Source organism: Cervus elaphus, chromosome X (genome assembly GCF_910594005.1).
Source record: "Cervus elaphus chromosome X, mCerEla1.1, whole genome shotgun sequence".
In the NCBI taxonomy this organism is placed as follows: domain Eukaryota; kingdom Metazoa; phylum Chordata; class Mammalia; order Artiodactyla; family Cervidae; genus Cervus; species Cervus elaphus.
In genome coordinates this window covers 139,085,285-139,107,341 of record NC_057848.1, presented here as the reverse complement: position 1 = coordinate 139,107,341, position 22,057 = coordinate 139,085,285, and the positions used below count along the sequence as shown (strand labels likewise).

The 22,057-nt window shown below is 36.2% G+C and overlaps 1 protein-coding gene across 1 annotated transcript in view; it reads left to right on the top strand.

Moving 5' to 3' along the window:
- The window catches only part of CFAP47 (cilia and flagella associated protein 47), a 479,971-nt gene that overhangs the window by 219,103 nt on the left and 238,811 nt on the right, over nucleotides 1-22,057 (top strand). Inside the window, exons 36-39 of the mRNA XM_043897451.1 lie at nucleotides 1,988-2,122; nucleotides 6,950-7,065; nucleotides 18,243-18,393; nucleotides 21,453-21,541. Coding sequence (XP_043753386.1) covers nucleotides 1,988-2,122; nucleotides 6,950-7,065; nucleotides 18,243-18,393; nucleotides 21,453-21,541 — 491 coding nt within the window. The remainder of the gene's footprint in view (nucleotides 1-1,987; nucleotides 2,123-6,949; nucleotides 7,066-18,242; nucleotides 18,394-21,452; nucleotides 21,542-22,057) is intronic.

Genomic DNA, 22,057 nt, shown 5'->3' with positions numbered 1-22,057 from the left:
CTAGTTTTTCACTCTAATACTCTAATTGTCAAATTTTTTCAATTAAGATAAACATTTTTTTTTCATTTCCAAAATACTGCCCTATTACATATTTTTCAAAGATGGACTTTTGGAATAGTTTTATATTGCTACCTATATATTTTATGCTATAGTCACTAAAATAGTGTTCAGAAGAGTTTTATGGACCTCAAACTTGGGGCCTGGAGTATCCTGCCACTAGTTCTACCCTTTCCCCAATGAATACATTTTCCATCACCATCGAGAGCTCTCTTTGGATCACACCCAGAGGCTGGCCCATCATGCAGGGCTATATCCTTCACTTTGTGGAAATTAAACTCTGTATTCCATTTTTAGTTTGTTCTTAAGTTGATTAATGATCCTGTATATGTTGACTAACATTGTCATCAGTGAAGACATGTGAGATGTCACAATATTGATGAGAAACTTTGGGGTCCTAATACATGTCTCAGTTTTCCTCACATCATACTCACTAGCAGTTTTCTACTCTGCCAAGACTGGCAACTTCTTCCAGTTTCTTCCCCTAATAATCCCCTTCCCAGGCACCTTTATTGGTTAGCATTACTGCTTATTAACAAAACAAGAAAGAATAAGCCTTTCTGTTCTTCCAAAGAAAGAAAAGAATATATTTGGGAATGTGTACTAGCAGATGATCAACGGGGGTCTCAGTAGTTTCTTCTAACTTCTGCCAGATTTCAGAGTCAAGTGCTTTATTTCCAGATAACCATTGCTATCCTGAGTTCTGGCACTATTTGCATTTCCAGGCCAGGCCCAGATCGTTTTCAGTTGCTAACTTGAATGTGCGCCATTAAATCACAGTAGATCTCCAGTTTATGAAAGTGCAGAGAGGTTCCTGTTGACTGACAATGACAGAGATGCTTGTGTCAGTGGTGTCTTATATGTCTTTGAGCCTTTGCCTCAGACCAATCCCAGTACTTCATTGCTATGAATAATTCTTCCCCACTACCTCTGCCTTTTTCTGGGAGATCATAGGCACAACATATACTGATAGAAATAATCCGTCCTCCTCTGCTCCTGACTTGACATTTTGGGCTCAGTGCCCATTCTGGCTATGTTGATTGTCCCTGCTGTTATTCCTCCATAATTCTGGATGTTATCTCAAATATATGCCAACAACCATCACTAATTTATCTTGTTTATCAGTGTAATTATGTTTTCTGCCATACTGTGATTTGTTCTAGGATAAGTACTTCTCCAACCACCTCCCCCTGACCCACCTGATCTGCATGAATTGTTGCTCTTGGGTTATTTCTTGTTCCGAAATGAAGTCCCTCTTCCTGGCATCCACACCTTCCTCTATGTGACTGTTGCACTCCTTCGCTTTTTCTTCTACCACTTGTCCCTTCTGATCTTATGCGTGATTCACATTGTACTTTTTCTTTTCCAAATGAATACTATACTCCCTATATCCTTGTCCGAGATTTCTTTTCTGATAGGATATACCTTTTCCTCACTCCAGACACCAACCTATTTAAAACCCTTCAAGTATTCTTCAAGGCCATCTCATGTGTTACCTCCTCCTTTGGGTTTTTGCTAAAAAAAAAAAAAACCTCTTGCCATCTTTTACTTCAGTAGTTTGTCTACTTCTATTATCTTTTACTGCATTATACACTTTAAGTCATGGATGATATTGTAATCACATTTGTCTGTATTTCTAGCGCATAGTAGCTATGTGTTCTGACCTCTGACTAGCTTTTATGGAGCCTTTGAGGCTGTGAGGTCATTCTTATATTTATGATACATCTAGTTCATCCTCTAACACATAGGTCAAGCTATTCTGATTCACAGCAATATTTTGTTTGCTCATAGCAACATTTCAGTGTCATTGTCAATCAATAGCATTTTAAGATGTTTTAAGTAATTCAGTGGTTGATGTACTGGGCTTTAGCTCTTTTAATATATTTTATTTATATATCCTGTAATTTATAATTCTCTTCTTTGGAACCAGGCTGCTGACATCTGTGATCCCAATCCAATCCTGATGCTCATGTTTTGTGTCTACATGTATGAACGACTTCCTACATATCTCCCCAAGAAAGTGGTGCCCTTTCATTGTACTCTACATGACACAGTGTTTAGAGAGGTAAGGATATCTTTGAGGTCAAAATATATGTGGAATTAAACACTTAGGAGGGTTTTAGATATTTCTCTCCCAATCCAAAATGAACAAATGTATCAGTATGATAAAATAAGCCTTAACAAATGTTTTTCCTTCTAAACCAAAGGTATAGCAGAGTGAAAGGGAGAATTTTTCCTTAATAGCAATCACTACTTGCAATGAAATAATGGTTCTTTTATTCATCTGAAGAATGGGATGGGGAGATAGAAAATGAAAGTTAAGCACTTTGAAGGGCAAATCTTTCAGGAAAGTCGAGATCCATTTCATGTATGAGAGAACTTGATGCTACAAGTAGAAACGTGATCAGAGTATGCTTGGCATTCCTTTAGGGAACTTTACACATCCAGATGGATTTTGTTCAAGTAAGGATGGGTTTCCTAGGTGGCACAGTAGTAACGAATCCACCTACCAATGCAGGAGACATAAGACACACAGGGGATCTCCAAGATCCCCTGCAGAAGGAAATGGCAACCCAGTCCAGTATTCTTGCTTGGAAAATCCCATGGACAGAGGAGCCTGGCAGACTATACAGTCCATGGGGTCATAAAGAGTTGGACATAGCTGAGCAACTGAGAACAGCATGCACGTATCCAGATGGATTTTGTTCAAAATGAGGATATGGAAAGGAAAGTAATAATGAAAGCACTCCTGATCAGGGTCACCATTAATGCCCATTAAAAGATTATATATATGCCAGAGCTGCTAAATGCATAACAGTGATTTTTTTAATATGTAGGAAAAGTGGAAAATGAAATTTTGAGTCCTATGACCATAACAAATCTATATAAATATGTCCATGTTTTGCAAGTGTTTTCTTTGATTGAGAAATATATTGCCAGGGATCATCAACCTAACTTTGGTTTTCAAACAATATGTTTCATATGAATACTTGTGAAATATCTTCTAGCATATAGTTTTATTTCTTATATTTGTCCAAGACTTTTCCTTCTACTAGTTTTATGGTTGAAGATTTCATGACATCTTCTTTCTCTGCACAGTATAGGCTGTTAGAATCTTACTGTGTACAAAAGTTAATTTCTGTCTTTAGTCAGATTATTTTTATTCCTTTTCCTCAGGCTGTTTTATGTATTCCTCTTCATATTAAGTTTTTGTTGTTGTTTAGTCACTCAGTCATGTCTGACTCTTGTGACCCCATGGACTATAGCCCTCCAGGCTCCTCTCTCCATAGGATTTTCCAGGCAAGAATACTGGAGTGGATTTCCATTTCTTCCCCCAGGAGATCTTCCCAGTTTGTTGGGGGGGGGGGCGGGTCTTAATTTTATACTTTCAATTCAAAACATGTCCATGTGTGGTCTTCAGAAGTTATGTCCTGGTGATATGTAGATGTATCCTTTTTGAGAAAATAACAATGTACCCTCTGACTGTATGAGTGATGGTTAATAAGGATTCAGTTAAAAAGCAGAAAAAACTCACATACTTGTCTCAGTGTAAAGGGCTGAATTTAGGGAAAGGAAAGCCATTCCTCCTGATTTTCTGTTAGCAAACATTGATATATGATATTCTTTTAAAAAAATTAATCCTGCTTTTGTTGGAAAAAGAAATAGAAAACTCTTCAGAGAACTTTTTCAACACTATTCACTACAGTAATTCACTAAGTGCAATGATATTTAAGGGCCTTGGGTACTAACTGGCCTAGAGGTGTAATTACAGTGGGCTGGAAACTTTTGATTTCAGATTCAAATTTCTAAAAAGTTAGAAATGCTTTTCTTAAGCCTGCAGAAGATAGGAGGGGTCTGAATTAGATTTAAACAGTGATTTAATTCATTTGAGTATTATCACTGGTTTTCTAATTCTGTATACATGTTTGAATTTCTTTATGCCATTTGATTATGTTGAAACAGCTAATTTTTAAACATAGATTTTATTTGTGATGTTAAAAATCAGATTAAATCATTAGAATGGAAATGATTTCATATTTAACTCCTTATTGGGAATAACATTCTCACTTTAAGCTTATAGGTGAGATTGTACATAGAGCTTGTATTTTTCAGAAATGTAAGGAACATCTTTTGAAGGAAACAATAAAAATTGAATACAAATGCAAAACAGAACATCAATTACAACAAGCTTTGATTCTAAATTTCATTCAAGAAAATCACTGATTTGGAAATTGCTGAGAATCTATGGCGTAGTTTGCCCATGTGCATCAACACTATAAATGGCAGTGCCCAAGTACTAGAATGTCATTGTTGTCAACTTTTTTGACCTCCCAGTTTAAAGAAAATTCTCAAGAAATGGCTACTATAATTGAAAAATTATATTTTGTAGCTATATGTCACAAATAGAAACGGAATACTGGGACCATGAAACAATACAGTGATCAGTGAAAAAATGTTAAGTTCAGTGATTTTCTGAGATACTTTTAAAAGTAATTGAACTACTTTTTTTTCCCTTTCTGAAACAAAATTTACACAGGAACACAGTAGTTAAATAATGGCTATCTTTGCAAAAGGAGAATTGAGGGTCCAAAGCTTGGTTTCTTCCCTTGACTGTCAGAAAGCATTTAACAAGAGGCTTCCTGTGTGCTGTTTTGGATCTGTCAGGAACCCTCTGGCCCTTATTAATTCCTGAAGAGGAGAGGCACGCCTTTCCCGGGGCTGAGGAATCCAGGCATTTCTCATTACGGTGATAAGTACCCTCTTCCTTTTTATGAGCCATACGGTAAAAGGTGATTGTTTGCAACTCTCTCTTTGATAGGGATCGTCTTATGTTTTGTAAGTCTGGAATTTTAATCTTTATCTTTGCTGAGAATAACCACCTTGTAAGACAGTATATATGCCCATGCCATGTTGATTAAAACACCTTTGCTCCATCAGAGCTAGGGTCCCCGTGTCTGTCTGTCTGTCTCTCTCTCTCTCTCTCTCTTTCTGGCTAATTCCTTGGAGCGCAGAGGCCCGCTGAGCTCACTTTCTTGCCCGGGCTTCTAAGACCCTCTCAAGAAGGCACACTGTGCCTTCACCCACTCGAGAGGGCGCCTGGTGCCTACGTGCAGCAGGGCGAGCCCTAAGAACAGGACTCTATTGGCTTTCCACGTAAACCAGGGGATATCAGCCTCTTTCTCTCTCTTACTTTCTTATCGTCGACTCCAGACCACCAGGTTCCAGTCCATTAAAGGACCAACACTTGACCAGCTTTTTCTTCTCCCTACCACTCACATGACCTCTACATGAAATTCTGGAGTTGAGTGGAATAATCTGACCACAGATGGGCCCAATGTTTTTGCATCATTTATTTACTTATTTATTTTTATATAAATGCATTTATATATACATGTTTGTATGTGTATATATGTGTGTATGTCATATATGTGATATATATATATATATGTGATTATTATATATATGTTGTATCAGTTCACTTCAGTTACTCAGCCGTGTCCAACTCTTTGCAACCCCAGGGACTACAGCACGCCAGGCCTCCCTATCCATCACAAACTGCCAGAGCTTACTCAGACTCATGTCCATTGAGTCGGTGATGCCATCTAACCATCTCATCCTCTGTTGTCCCCTTCTCCTCCCACCTTCAATCATTCCCAGCTTTAGGGTCTTTTCAAATGAGTCAATCCTTCCCATTAGGTGGCCAAACTATTGGAGTTTCAGCTTCAGCATCAGTCCTTCCAATACATATTCAGGACTAATTCCCTTTAGGATGGACTGGTTGGATCTCCTTGCAGTCCAAGGGATTCTCAAGAGTCTTCTCCAACACCACAGTTCAAAAGCATCAATTCTTGGGCACTCAGCTTTCTTTGTAGTCCAACTCTCTCATCCATGCATGACTACTGGAAAAACCAAAGCTTTGACTAGACGGACCTTTGTTGGCAAAGTAATGTCTCTGCTTTTTAATATGTTGTCTAGGTTGGTCATAACTTTTCTTCCAAGGAGCTAGCGTCTTTTAATTTCATGGTTACAAGTCTCTATCTGCAGTGATTTTGGAGCCCCAAAATAATAAAGTCTGACACTGTTTCCATTGTTTCCCCATGTATTTTCCATGAAGTGATGGGACCAGGTGCTGCGATCTTAGTTTTCTGAATGTTGAGCCTCAAGCCAACTTTTCACTCTCCTCTTTCAGTTTCATCAAGAGGCTCTTTAGTTCTTCTTCACTTTTTGCCATAAGAGTGATGTCATTTGCAAATCTGAGGTTATTGATATTTCTCTCGGCAATCTTGATTCCAGCTCGTGCTGAAATATCTTGACATCAGGAAGGAAGGGGAAGCCAACCCCTAACTCTACTACCACTTCTAGATGAGGCCACCATTGTTTTCAGCCTGGACTTCTGATTCCATTCCTTATAACACTTTCTACACTGAGCAGCCAGAGTAACCTTTTTGTAAATTGGAATCTGTTTAAAATTCTTTAAAGGTTTCCCTTTGCAGTGAGATTAAAATCCAAGTTGCTAACTTTGGATTTCAAATCTTTGGTGATCAGGTGTTTTTACATCTGTCATTTCCTTATCTGATAATGTCTTCTCTTTGACTACTTCTGAAGAAAAGAAGACACACACACACACACACACACACACACACACACACACACACACACACACACACACACACACACACACACACACACACACACACACACACACACACACACACACACACACACACACACACACACAGTCTTTAAATACAAACTGCTTTCTTCCAGCTACTACACTAGGGTAAGTATTTTCATGCTAAAAATATATGATTCTCTTTGATAAAAATAAGAAATGTTAAGTTGTGTATCTTTAAAATTCATGATCTCATTTATACTCTCTTCTTCAACATAGATTCAACTGAAAAATCCAAGCTTGAAAAGCTTAGTTTATACTGCTACAATTGTCGGAAGAGATGCCTCTGACTTCTCCCTCTCCCAAGCAGGGAACACTGTGACAATTTCTGCAAAGTAAGTGTTTTTCTTTTTTTTCTTTTAATTTTGCTTCATTGAATACATCAACCGTAGAGATTTAATGTGCATTATAATTACAAAAGAATGTCTTGGATTTATTTTTAATAGCTATGTATATGTAATGAAAAGGTCACCATTGCTGATATAGATAAATTATTTATATGTTAGTGAGATTTCTCAACAATTTTATGAAAACAATTCTAACAATATAAAAGATCTGCTTTTTATGTATGTGTTTATTTTAGTTTATTTTGCATGCATATGGTCCACAGAAAATAACTCTTTTAAGTTCTTTATGTACTACAATTCTGTTTCCTATAGGAAATTGGAACCAGTGTGTGCTAAATATATATTTAGTTGTTTCTAATTATAGAAGCACTATATACTCATTGTGAAAAATTTAGAAACTATGAAAATACGAAGAAAAATAAAAGTAAAAGCTAGTAATTTTACCTCAAAGATACCCCCAGTGTTGTCATTTTTCTCTATCCCTTTATAATCATTGTATATCAATGTATGTTTTATACATACATACATCCACTCTCCCATATCAGGTGATAGTCTGAAAAGTCTCATTTTTACTTGATTCTATTCACATGATGCTTGTTCAATGTTTCTACTACTAGTCCATTCCTAAAAATAAGGAACAAATGAAACCCTCAGAGAATAGTCTTAAGAAATTAAATGAGCATAATATATGACTCCTCTTGGATCAACAAATCCTAATTCAATAAGTGTTAATGATGGCAGATACTGTTATTATATTAATATAATACTAGGATGATGTGAGAATAGCTGTATCAGTACCACAGGGGTTGACAAATATAATAACCACTAATGGACTTTAACCAGTCTTGAATTTTAGTCATTGCCTTTGTAGTCAATTATTTTTTCCTTCTGCAAAGCAACAGATTATAACTACTAATTATCCTTTTGGTTATCTTTTTGGTTTTTGAACTATATTTTAACCTGAATTATTTTTCACATTATAGTTGTTACTCTAGTGTGTTAAACACAGAAATAATTGGAAGTGGGAGCCAGTTTTAATTGTATTAAAATGCAAAGAAATCCAGCTGCTATACTGCCCTTGGCTGATGTCATTAGCCACTGTTAGTTTTCTTCAGTTGTTGCTCCATGCTAAAAGAGTATATAATTTATAAAATATGACTATTCATCATTGGGACTACATTCAAATTGAATTAAATATGAGAAAAACATTTCTCCACTTACTTGTATCTATATTATAAATCGAATCCCAGAATAAAGCTCCTTGTAAAAACATCCCACTCATCTTCCAAATTATACTTCTTATATATTTGTTATAAAATACAGTGTTAGTAATAGTAGTTCTTTTGGCCAATGTCAGTTTGTCTTCCCTCAGTACTTTGATCGTTGAGATCTATTCTCTGCCCTTCAAATAGGATGCTAATAAGTGAACAGTGGTGGTGGTTTAGTCGCTAAGTTGTGTCCGACTCTTGCAACCCCATGGACTGTAGCCTGCCAGGCTCCTCTGTCCATGGGATTCTTCAGGCAAGAATAATGGAGTGAGTTGTCATTCCCTTCTTCAAATAAGTGAATAATAAGTGATAATAAGTGAAAAGAGTTAAGGTGCCCCCTCCACTCCACCCTTTGTTCTTTCATAAACCTAATAGCCTGTTCCAGTGTTTCAAAGCTCCCATTATGTGAAAATTCTTCCTAACAACCACACTAGACCTATGATGTTTTAGCTTAAGACCATATTTCTTTCTTTTTTTTTTTTTTGGCTGTGCTGTACAGCTTACAGTATCCTCATTCCCTGACCAGGGATCAAACTTAGGTCACAGCAGTGAAATCACCGCTGAACTGCTATGAAATTCCCAAGACCATATGTCTTGTTAGTTTAATTAGCATTTATAGTTTTCATATAAATATGAATATAAATATGAAACCTGTATGCTGCCATTGCTGAAAAGTTGTTACAGAAAAGTATTAAAAAAAACAAAAATTACCTAGAATTCCATCTGATAAATGCATTTATTAGTTGATTTCTTTCTAGTATTTTTATATGAATATTATAGCATATGCATAATTAAATATTTACAAAATAAATGCATTATAAATGTAAATGTTGAAGTACTTAATATCTGTTAAGTATTTGCTATGTACAAAACCTGTATAATATACACTTTTAGTACCTTTTCATATTTAATCATCCTGGCAACCATATTAGTGTCCTCCTTTTACAAAAGAAGACATTGGGCATAGAGACATTAAATTATTTATCCAATTTTCCCTGTTATTAAATTGTGAATTAGAGATTCAAAACCAGCCGATCTAAACCCAGAGTTGGAAGTGAAGTGAAAGTGAAAGTCGCTCAGTCGTGTCTGACTCTTTGTGACCCTGTGGACTATACAGTCCATGGAATTCTCCAGGCCAGAATACTGGAGTGGGTAGCCTTTCCCTTCTCCAGGGGATCTTGCCAACCCAGGGACTGAATCCAGGTCTCCCGCATTGCAGGTGGATTCTTTACCAGCTAAGCCACAAGGGAAGGCAAGAGTTGAGACTTTTTAACCGACACCTGTACATATTGTGTGTGTGTTTGTGTATATCATATTCATACAAAGCCCTTGGCATTCAAAGAAAATATAGCTTTATCTGTTTGTAAGAAATCCTACAGATCCATAACATATAATTGCATCAATATTTTGACCATATTTGACATGTACATATATTCTTGTTGTCAATTTCTTTATCTTTTCAAATCAAAATTTAACTTGCACCTGCTTTAACAATTCAACTATGCAGGGAAGTTTAACGTGCAAAAAAGTCCTTCTCCCCTGATATTCTCATCTCTAGAGATGCATTTCTTGAGTGCCTACTTTTAAGTCTTTCAGCTATGTCTAATTTTAATTCTTCCAATGGTTACCTCCATAAATATAAATAATATATATATCCTGCCAATATTTTTGTTTTATCAACCTCAGAAATAGTGTCTTGACATATGGCATAATATTGACATATTTGCTGATGTTGCTTACTTACCCCTCTAGATGTATCACCCTCCCACTAAACATCACTAGTTTTATCTTTTATTCATTACTGTTCCAAGAGTAAAAATGTGTTTTGTAAATATTTCCTTTGTATACCATCAGTAGATACAAAGTATCTTTTGACTCCCTTTTAAGTTGAGAAAAATTAATAAATTCTAAAGAAATATGTAAAACCTTTCCTTCAAGTGTATCACATTCTAGAGCTTGTTGCCTTTAGTTCTTATTTGGACTGATTGCTTTCCAGACCTACTGAAGAGCTGTTAGTATTGGACACTCTATATTTCTCTTTGGATATAAACTAATATATTTCTCTTTCTTAGTGTACTCACTTCTTTACTAAAAAAACCTTCCTTTATGAAACCATCTAATAGAAAGTATAGGAGAGGTAAATTTGCCAAAATTTTTATTTTTAAGCATGTTTTTTTACTACCCTTACACTTGATTTATATTTTGCATCATATGTTTTTCCAAGATGAGAGAGTTTTTCCTTATAGCTTTGAGATAATTATTCCACTTGCCTCATAGTATTCAGTTTTTGTGATACTGTAATTTCTACTATAATTCTGCTTTCCCGCACCCCTGGACATTTTTAGGATCTTCCACTGTGTTCTGATATTGTTCCAGAATGAATCAAAAAGGATCTTTTATTCACTTACTAGGAGCACAGTGAGTCCTTTAATTATGAGGGTTTTTTTTGTTTAATAAACTTTGGAAAATTCTCTCCAGTTACTTTTCATCATTTTCTCTTCTCCATTGTCTCTGTTCTCATTTTTCAGCCTTTGGTTGTTGGATGCTGTTAACTGGATTCTCTATATATCCTATCTCACCACTCATTTTTCAGCTCACTGTTTTTTCTCTCTTGATCAACATGCCTTCATTTCTAACTGTTTCCTTTAGGAGATAGATAAATAGGTAGGTAGATAGATAATTCCATATATATATGGATATATATATATACCCATATATATCCATATATATATATATATAAGAATACTTTGTTTTTCATTGGGTATCTATTTCATAGCATCCCATTGTTAAATTGGAGTTACAATATCTTCATAAATGTCTCTGACTTTTACATTCTGACTTTTATGTTCTCATCTATTACCCATATTATTTTTATTTTCTTTGAGGTCAGTTGGTATTTTTTTTATCTTGGTCTCAGTGTTTCATGTTGAAGGATTTACTATAATGACTTGTGATACTTGTTTATTCATTTATATATAATAATATAGCAATAGAAAAGTAAATTGTGATTCTGTATATGGACAGGTTTGTCAATTGGCCAACTTCATTTTAGGGTAAAAACAATTTTGCTTTTATGTCCAGTTGCCTGACATCATACACTGACCTTTGGAAGAATAGGGTTGTTTGAAACTCATTTTGCCCTCCATTTACATAGGTATTTCTGGAAATGGCTTCTCCATGAGTCTATAGGTAGCTTTGTTTCTTTTATTAGCCTGTATGCAGATTCTCACTGATGGTTTCCTTCAACTAGTAGCTTAAAAAAAAAAACTTTATTATAATCTTAATGAGATTTATCTTAGAGAGAGAGAGACACTGAATCTGAGTTTCGGATGCCAGTGTGGCCTAGAACCCTTTTATCATGTCATTTAACAATTAAATACTGGGCTTAAATAGTGACACATACAGATTTTATATCAAGCTTCATTTTTCTTATTTGGAAAATGGAGATCAGAATATTTGCCTATAGTGTTCAGTAATAAATGTAGTTATATAGGGACAACACCTAGCACTGTAACTGGGACTTATAGGAAGCAGTCAGTAAGTATTTGCATCCCTCCTCTAAATTTGAAGTACTATGATTCATAGATGAAAATATATCAAAACTACTCACAGAGGTTTATAATCTGGCAGAGTGTCACACAAGCAAATACATAATAAGGATGTAATTTGATAGTTGTTTTATTTGTCATGTATGTATAAAACTAGAGGAAAATGGGGGAAAATTAAGCACCTCCGTGTTCTTAGGAAGGATTCCCTGAAAATGTAATGCTTAATTCTCAATGTATGTGAAAACCAGATATTCACTTCTGCAGATGCGTTTCAGATTGTAGGTTTCAATGCCATTTTTAGGTGTTTCTAAAAATAACTATTTAGCTAGACTAATTTCAAAGCTTTGGTTTTTACACAGAGGGTTCAGAAAATATTTTACTTAAAAAATCTGTAGGTTTATCATTATCATATATTACATAATTATCTATGTTGCACCACATCCTATCTTAGAATCTGTCTAAATCATGATTAATAATAGTTTTCTCTGCCAGTTGTGGATTTAAATTCTCTGAGATATGATTTATATAGAAAAGATTAAATGGCTACACCAGCATATAAGCAAACATTTCTGCATCTAACTTGATGACTTTATTTAGCTCTAATCATAGAGTGACTGTCATAAAAGTGAAAGTATACTTTTAGAAAACCATTCTGTTTCTTTTTTTCCTCATTATTCTCATTGAGCCATCTGGGCACTGACATTGATGTGTCATATATTTATTCCCCATCTCTTCCAAAAGCCAAGTTGAAGTAGTTGATGAGGTACACGTAATATCAAGGAAACTTTTTTAAATGAGGGGGAGGCAATTGGAGGAAAAAGAAAATAAATGGTAAGACAATTAAGATAAAGTCCACAATTATGATACACATGTCTAGAGACCTAAGACGTGTACCTGAAGTGGACAACCAACTTGATTCTGAACTTTCTAACACACTTACGAAGGCTCTGGTTATTTACATTCTTAAATATGTCTACAGACTTTATAAAAGGAATATCTATACTCAAGAGAAGCTCAAAATCTTGATGGTTCTAAAACCAGCCATGGGCTTCGCAAAAAGAATACTATATTTTTAAATGTTTCATAAAACTTAAGTATAGTTCCATAAATTTATTTACTAAGTGCATGTTATTTTGATTATGATTATTCTTTTTATTTATTTATTTATTTGTGACTGTGCTGGGTCTTTGTTCTGGTGCATGAGCTTTCTCTACTTACGGCAAGAAGGAGTTATGCTCTAAGTTGTGGTGCACAAGCTTCTCATTGTGGTGGCTTCTTTTATTGAGGAGCACAGGCTCTAGGGCACATGGGCTTAGTAGTTGCAGCATGCAGACAGAGTTGCCCTGTGACATGTAGAATCTTAGTTCCCTGACCAGGGATTGAGCCTGCATTCCCTGTATTGCAAGGCGGATTCTTAACCACTGGACCACCATGGAAATCCCATAGATTATGGTCATTCTTGAACTCCTTTTTTCATCGTCTTCCACTTCCACGGAGAGCCAATCCATTACCTAGTCTTACTGATTTTGTCTTAAATTTGGAATCCTTCCCTTTACCTACCTCTTTCAAGCTAATCTAATGTATTATCACCTTAAAAAGTTGAATGGTTGAACAGTTCTATGAAGACTTATAAGACCTTTTAGAACTAACACCCAAAAAACATGTCCTTTTCATTAGAGGGGACTGGAATGCAAAAGTAGGAAGTCAAGAAACACCTGAAGTAACAGGCAAATTTGGCCTTGGAGTACAGAATGAAGCAGGGCAGAGGCTAATAGAGTTTTGCCAAGAGAATGCACTGGTCACAGCAAACACCCTCTTCCAACAACACAAGAGAAGACTCTACACATGGACATCACTAGATGGCAAACACCGAAATCAGGTTGATTATATTCTTTGCAGCCAAAGATGGAGAAGGTCTATACACAGCAAAAACAAGACTGGGACCTGATTGTGGCTCGGATCATGAACTCCTTATTGCCAAAATCAGACTTAAATTGAAGAAAGTAGGGAAAACCACTAGACCATTCAGGTATGATCTTAATCAAATCCTTTATGGTTATACAGTGGAAGTAAGAAATAGATTTAAGGGACTGGATCTCATAGACAGAGTGCCTGATGAACTACGGATGGAAGTTCGTGACATTGTACAGGAGACAGGGAGAAAGACCATCCCCAAGAGAAAGAAATGCAAAAAAGTAAAATGGCTGTCTGAGGAGGCCTTGCAAATAGCTGTGAAAGAAAGAGAAGCAAAAAGCAAAGGAGAAAAGGAAAGACATACTCATTTGAATGCAGAGTTCCAAAGAATAGCAAGGAGAGATAAGAAAGCCTTCCTCAGTGATCAATACAAAGAAATAGAGGAAAACAATAGAATTGGAAAGACTAGAGATCTCTTCAAGAAAATTAGAGATGCCCAGGGAACATTTCATGCAAAGATGGGCTCAATAAAGGACAGAAATAGTATGGACCTAAAAGAAGAAGAGGTGGGAAGAATACACAGAAGAACTGTACAAAAAAGATCTTCATGACCCAGATAATCACGATGGTGTGATGACTCATCTAGAGCCAGACATTCTGGAATGTGAAGCCTTAGGAAGCATCAAGTGGGCCTTAGGAAGCATCACTATGAACAAAGCTAGTGGAGGTGATGGAATTCCAGTTGAGCTATTTCAAATCCTAAAAGATGATGATGTGAAAGTGCTGCACTCAATATGTCAGCAAATTTGGAAAACTCAGCAGTGGCCACAGGACTGGAAAAGGTCAGTTTTCATTCCAATCCCAAAGAAGGGCAATGGCAAAGAATGCTCAAACTACTGCACAGTTGCACTCATCTCACACGCTAGCAAAGTAATGCTCTAAATTCTCCAAGCCAGGCTTCAGCAATACATGAACTTGAACTTCCAGATGCTCAAGCTAGTTTTAGAAAAGGCAGAGGAACCAGAGATCAAATTGGCAACATCTGCTGGATCATTGAAAAAACAAGAGAGTTCCAGAGAAATATATATTTCTGCTTTATTGATTATGCCAAAGCCTTTGACTGTGTGGATCACAATAAACTGTGGAAAATTCTGAAAGAGATGGGAACACCAGACCACCTGACCTGCCTCTTGAGAAACCTGTATGCAGGTCAGGAAGCAACAGTTAGAACTGGATGTGGAACAACAGACTGGTTCCAAATAGAAAAAGGAGTACGTCAATGCTGTATATTGTCACCCTGCTGATTTAACTTATATGCAGAGTACATCATGAGAAATGCTGGGCTGGAAGAAGCACAAGTGGAATCAAGATTGCCAGGAGAAATATCAATAACCTCAGATATGCAGATGACAGCACCCTTATGGCAGAAAGTGAAGAGGAACTAAAGAGCCTCTTGATGAAAGTGAAAGAGGAGAGTGAAAAAGTTGGCTTAAAGCTCAACATTCAGAAAACTAAGACCATGGCATCCAGTCCCATCCCTTCATGGGAAATAGATGGGGAAACAGTGGAAACATTGACTGACTCTATTTTTGGGGACTCCAAAATCACTGCAGATGGTGATGCAGCCATGAAATTAAAAGACACTTACTCCTTGGGAGGAAAGTTATGACCAACCTAGACAGCACATTGAAAAGCAGAGACATTACTTTGCCAACAAAGGTCTGTCTAGTCAAGGCTATGGTTTTTCCAGTAGTCATGTATGGATGTGAGAGTTGAACTATAAAGAAAGCTGAGCACTGAATAATTGATGCTTTTCAACTGTGATGTCGGAGAAGACTCTTGAGAGTCCCTTGGATTGCAAGGAGATCCAACCAGTCCACCCTAAAGGAGATTGGTCCTGGGAGTTCTTTGGAGGGACTGATGTTGAAGCTGAAACTCTAATACTTTGGCCTAATACTTTGAAGCTCTAATACTGATGTGAAGTGCTGACTCATTTGAAAAGACTCTGATGCTGGGAAAGATTGAGGGCAGGAGGAGAAGAGGATGACAGAGGATGAGATGGTTACATGGCATCACTGACTCAATGGACATGAGTTTGGGTAAACTCCGGGAGTTGGTGATGGACAGGGAGGCCTGGCGTGCTGCGGTTCTTGGGGTCGCAAAGAATCAGACACGACTGAGCAACTGAACTGAAATGATCACCTTTAAACTGGGCTACTACAATCAATTCCTAAAAGGATTCTCTGCAGTTCATCCTTTATATTAGACTAGCAATAATGTTTTTAATGTAAATTTAGTCATGTTACTCTTTGGCTTAAAATATTCTGATAGCTTCCCGTCACCATAGGATATAGACTGAATATCTCAACATAGCCCATGTGGCCTTTCATGGCTGGCTCTTAACCACATCTTGTATCACTGACACCCTTGCTTTCTAAGCTTCAATACCACTATTCTTTGATAAATTATTTAAAATCATTAGAATTCATCATACTAGAGTGCTTGGTTGCCTTCTTTTGTCCCACGCAAATCCTACCTAACTCATTCTCATCCTCCATATCCTACCTGACATATCACTTCCTCTAACCCTTCAGACTGTATCACACTCTCCATTACACGCCCTTATATCACTTCATAGCACATATATAGTTTGTTTTCACATTTATTTTATGATGATGTAATTAATGTCTGCCATGTTGTATAAAACGAAAGATCCAGGAGTTTAGGAATAGTGTGGTTTTTTTTTTTTCTAATTATCCCCCAAATCTAAAACAAAGTCTGGAACATTATAAATTTTAATTGAATGTATGACTTTATCTAGTAATGAATTTTTGAATATCTATAAAACTCCTAAATCACAGGTATCCTAATACAGAGTTTGAAAAACACCCAGAAAAATATGTCAAGGTCAAGTACTCTTTCTTTTCAGTTAAATTTAAGTACATGAGCTTTTTATAATAGTCAGGAAAATGTCCTTTTGCAGTAGTTGAGATTAGTTATATTATATCTGAATAAAGTTCTCCCATTCCTGCTAGTTCTGAGTTGTAATTTTCCCTAAAAATCAATTTTGAGAATATTTCAATTGATTTTGAAAGTCCTCCATTCACTTTACTCTATGCTGCACCCTAAGCTCCCCTATTCGACAGAGATTCTTCAAAGATTCTGGGGAAGTTAAGCCATAGTTTAATGCTGAGAGAAGCTATTGCCATTTCTGTTCCCAACTGTGTGTATCCTAAGGGAAAATGACAGGTGATAGTTTGTGCAAAGAATAACTGTGATATGATGTATAGTGCTAACTATGCTAAAAGTCAGAGAAAAAGCAAAGATAAAAGTCTCCAAGGTTTACCACCTACAGCTGTGGAAAGGTAAGGCGGAAAGATTCAGCCAGTAAAGAAACATTGAGCCCATTTTTCATTCAGAGAGCTCATTACTTACATAGACAGTAAAAGCAAAAGTTACCAGAGGGGCAGATCTCCATGCCCCTTATGCAGAGTGACGCCAAAACAAAAGGGGCCAGAAGACTGCATCATGCATGGGAGGACACCTGTTGCTGACAGTTTCATGCTGCAATTAAGCAGTTTTCTAGCCTGTAACTCTATGCTGTAGGGGGCTACACGAAGTCAGTGGGAAACTGTCTGCTGACAGCCTCTCATGGAAGATAGAGAGGCAAATAAATGTTCTTTTCGCAGTTTTTCCTGAAACTCCATGGTCTCATGTTATGGGAGGATCACAGAACTTTCTGGCAACACTTACAGCCACTGCAGTTAAATTTTGCATCTGTGTGGCCTGTGTGGTCATGCAAGATTGCCAGGGTGCCATGGCTTAGTCATTCCCCTAAAAGCTGGGAAATAAAGTTTCCAAGTCCATAGATTCTTCAACTGTTTTGCTATGGTTTAGACTAGAAAGTTGAAGATTAAAGGAGATAGACATGTTTTCTTTATTCTTCCCTTTAATTAAGTTTGTCTTTCAAATAAAAGTCATGCTACTTATATGCTTTTATTTTGATTTGAGGTTTGAATTTTATTTTCAACCACAGTTTTAAGTATTTTTTTGAATGTCTTTCTCATTTTTTCCTCCATGTAATCAAAAGTCATTGATGTAACTAAGAAAATGCCTAACCAGTAGCCCAGAATGTCCTATAAAATTCACACAAAAATGCATACATGATTTCCTGTGGCTAACTCTTAGAAAATCAAATACTCGGTAGATTATATATGCATTTGGAAGTTAACTTTAGGTTTTACAGACTGGATCAACATGTTTTGACTGACAGCAATAACTAGATTATAGGCTTTCTAAAATCCACAACAATCTTTAATTTTACTGTAGAAGTGAGTATTTTGCTGGGTGTGTGTACTAGGTATATGATCTTCACTGAATAGATGCTTGTTGTCTTTTTTCATTACAGTATTTTCTTTTATCTTTTGTTAAATAGAAACCAAATTACTATCACTCTGAAATTTACCAGTCGCTTCCTCCATCCTGCTGAAGCTTCACTGCTATTAATTTCAAGACTTAAGAATGGAATAGGAGGTACTACGATGACTTTTGCTCTCAAGGGTGAAGTCCTCAATTTTAAAGCCATCGTAAGTAAATCTTACCTCTTTTATGATATATTTTTTGCTTCTCTTCTCAAGCCAAGAAGTGTTCCAAGTACAGCTGTTCTTCCAAGTTTTATCTCCTGGCAGCTCTTGTTCTTTGAGATCATGTGCATATGCCGACGCAGATGTGTACTTACTTATATTTGTGCAGTTTTTGGTTTCTGTATCTCTGATATTTTTGCTTTGATACTCTTTCTTTGGCAATAAGTCTCAATTTTATAATAGAAGTTGAAAGGACTTGTACTTTTAAAAATTTTGGTTTTGTTTATTAATTTTGTATGCAATGTTTAAACATTGCTTTCCATTTACAGTTATTAGAAATATTGGTTATATCCCCTTTATTGTACAATGCATCCCTGGACCTATCTTACACTCAAGAGTTTGTACCTCCCACCCCTACATTGCCCCTCTCCACTCTCATCACTGGTAACCATTAATTTGTTCTCTGTATCTGTGAGGCTGTTTCTTTTTTTATTATATTCACTAGTTTGTTGCATTTTTTAGTTCTCACATATAAGTGATATCATGCAGTATTTGTCTCTTTCTGACTTAGTTCACTTAGCATAATGCCCATAATGCCTTCCCATAATACATCCTGCCGCTGCTAAGTTGCTTCAGTTGTGTCCAACTCTTTGCAACTTTATGTACTGTAGCCTGCCAGGTCCTCTTTCCATGGTATTCTCCAGGCAGGAATATTGCAGCAGTTGCCATGCCCTCTTCCAGGGGATCTTCCCTACCCAAGGATCAAACTTGCATCTCTTGTATCTTCTGCATTGGCAATTGGGTTCATTACCACTAGCACCACCTGCAAAGCCCAAGTACATCCATGTTGCTGCAAATGGCAAAATATATATATATATATGTGGCTTCACAGGTGGTGCTAGTAATAAAGAATCTGCCTGCCAACGCAGGAGACACAAGAGACGTGGGTTCAATCTCTGGGTTGGGAAAATCCTCTGGAGAAGGAAGTGGCCAGCCACTCCAGTATATTTGCTTGAAAAATCCCATGGACAGAGGAGCCTGGTGTGCTACAGTCCATGGGGTCTCAAAGACTTGGACATGACTAAGCAACTGAGCACACATACACTGGCACAGATATAAATAAATGTATATATATGTATACACACATACACATACACACACACACACACATCCACCCCACGTCTTCATTATCCATTCATCTGTTGATGGACACTTAGGTTGCTTCCATATCTTGGCAATTATAAATAATGCTGCTATGAAAGTTGGGGTGCATGTATTTATTCAAATTAGTATCTTCATTTTCTTTGGATATATACCCAGAGTGGAATAGCTGGATCACATGGTAGTTCTATTTTTAGTTTTTGAGACACCTCCATACTGTTTTCCACAGTGACTGTGGTAATTTACCTTCCCACCAACAGTAAAAGGGTTCCCTTTCCTCCACATCCTCGCCAGCATTTGTTATTTGTGTTCTTTTTGATAATGGCCATTCTGACAGATGCTAGATGATATCTCATTGTGGTTTTGATATGCGTTTCTCTTATAATTAGCATCTTCTCATGTGCCTGTTGGTCATCTGCATTTTGAAAAGACTTGTATTGAGTACTGTTTTAAGGTTGTCTTTTTAGGATTATATTTGTGCTTTATATCAAGGAGTCATACATGACCTTCTGCCATGGAGACTTGTGATTTAAGTTAAAGCACTCCCAGGGCCTATGTCTGTTTTTTGTTTGAATTAAGGTTTGGTGATTTACACAGCAGAGAAAATGTTTCTGTTTCTGATAGGAACATTTATCAAGTTATCTTTAGGGTGCTCTGGAGAAAATCCATTACAAAGATAGTGCTAAGACCAGCATTTAGTGAGAGGTGATGATGTTCCAGTCTGAGCTCTAAAGTGTTACTACCTCAAAGGATGGGGGAGAAGGATTTTTAAATCTCTGTAAAATAGTTGTGATATTATGATGATTGACTTGTGTAGCCATTAGTTTGTCTAAATATTATTTTCTACCATGGCTGTATGGCAAAGAAGTAAATTTATGTTGCCAGATTTTCATATGGATTATGAAGAACCATAGGTGTGCAGTGGCTTGAGTGGGAGGTAAAGAGAATGACTCTAGAAGGCCACTTTGTGTGAGGAGAGCATTAAGACGCTCACCTGGACAGAATGGCTTGTTCAATAAGGACACCCGGGACAGAAAGCACATGTTTGACTGTCACTGAGATACTGTTGTGATCTTCCGATTTCCTCCTGAATTCTTACATTTCCCAACCCTCTCACACAAATTCTCTGGAAAAAAAAAAAAAAAAACATTGCTTTGCCACGTGTGTTTAAGAGACGTGGATGGATGGTGTTAGCCTGTCGTTATCATGGCTCTGGGGCAGAAAAGCTGACACTTGGACCTTATATGATCTCTGTTTACTTCTCCATTTGGCCACTCATGGTCTTAGACATCAGGAAATAATTGGATAATAATGGAGGAATACGGTAAGATCCTGATTAGTCTAGAAGTGTGGAATTCCTGAAAGCTTTTCTTTCATGGAAGTCTTGAGTAATTTGAGTTTAAGTTTTATATTTGTGCTTTTATTACAGTAAAAATATATCAGTACAGCCACTGCATTAGAAACACAGGCAAGCCACAGTCACACACATTCCAACACAGATATCACAGATACTCTTGCACTCACACACCGGTGTGTGTGTGTGTGTGTATATATATATATATATGATGGGTTAAATATATATATATATATATATATATGATGGGTTAATTTGCAAATGTAAAATCATGCTCAGTCATGAACAAAATGAATTTTAAGGAAATAAATTTGGGAGACAGTATTGTGACAAATCATTCAGTTGTTAGCATAGTACTATGGATTGGTGATGAGGTAAAAATCTATTTTTTTTTCCCACTCAGATTTTGGCAGTATAATGTTTATATAAATTAATATCTCTGAAATGTTTAAATGGACAGGTTTTTAGATACTTTAAGCCTATATTTTATAGTTGAGGATATTCTTTTTTGTTATTATCATATAATATGTTTTCTTTTTTACCTTAGGCAACTATAAAATGCAAATCCCCATGTTATACATGGCAAGAAATTACTGTGAAAGTTAAAAATCCCTTCCAAGCTTCTGGGGACTTCAAGTAAGTTATTGTTTTGATGTAAATTTATTGCAATTAGCCATATCCAGTCTTAAGAGAAGTTATGTAGTTGTCTTAAATGTGAACTGTTTTGAGGAGAAATTTTGCATATTTATATTACTGTAAATTTATAAGCATCAGCAGATAAAATAGAACAAATAATGAAGGTAAATCAGTTTTCCTTGAAATGCTGTTTCATCTCTACAAAGCTAATGCTGATTGTGTCAAATTTATTAATTTTGCCAATAAGCTTTATCTTCATTGAAATGTATAGTTCTTTCAGTTTCTTAAAATTTATAATTAATAGACTTTTAAACTTATAATTTCTTCCTATCTGTTAATTTCCAAAAGTGAAATGTTGATTCAAGCAGAAAATTTATTTTCACCTAAAGCATCATGATTAATTAAAACTGCACAGCAAATGTTCATTTGTACATCTTTAGATTTAACAACAACAATAACAACAAAATATATTTGGAACAAAAAGACAATAAAATGCTTAAGTTTTATTTAAGGTCC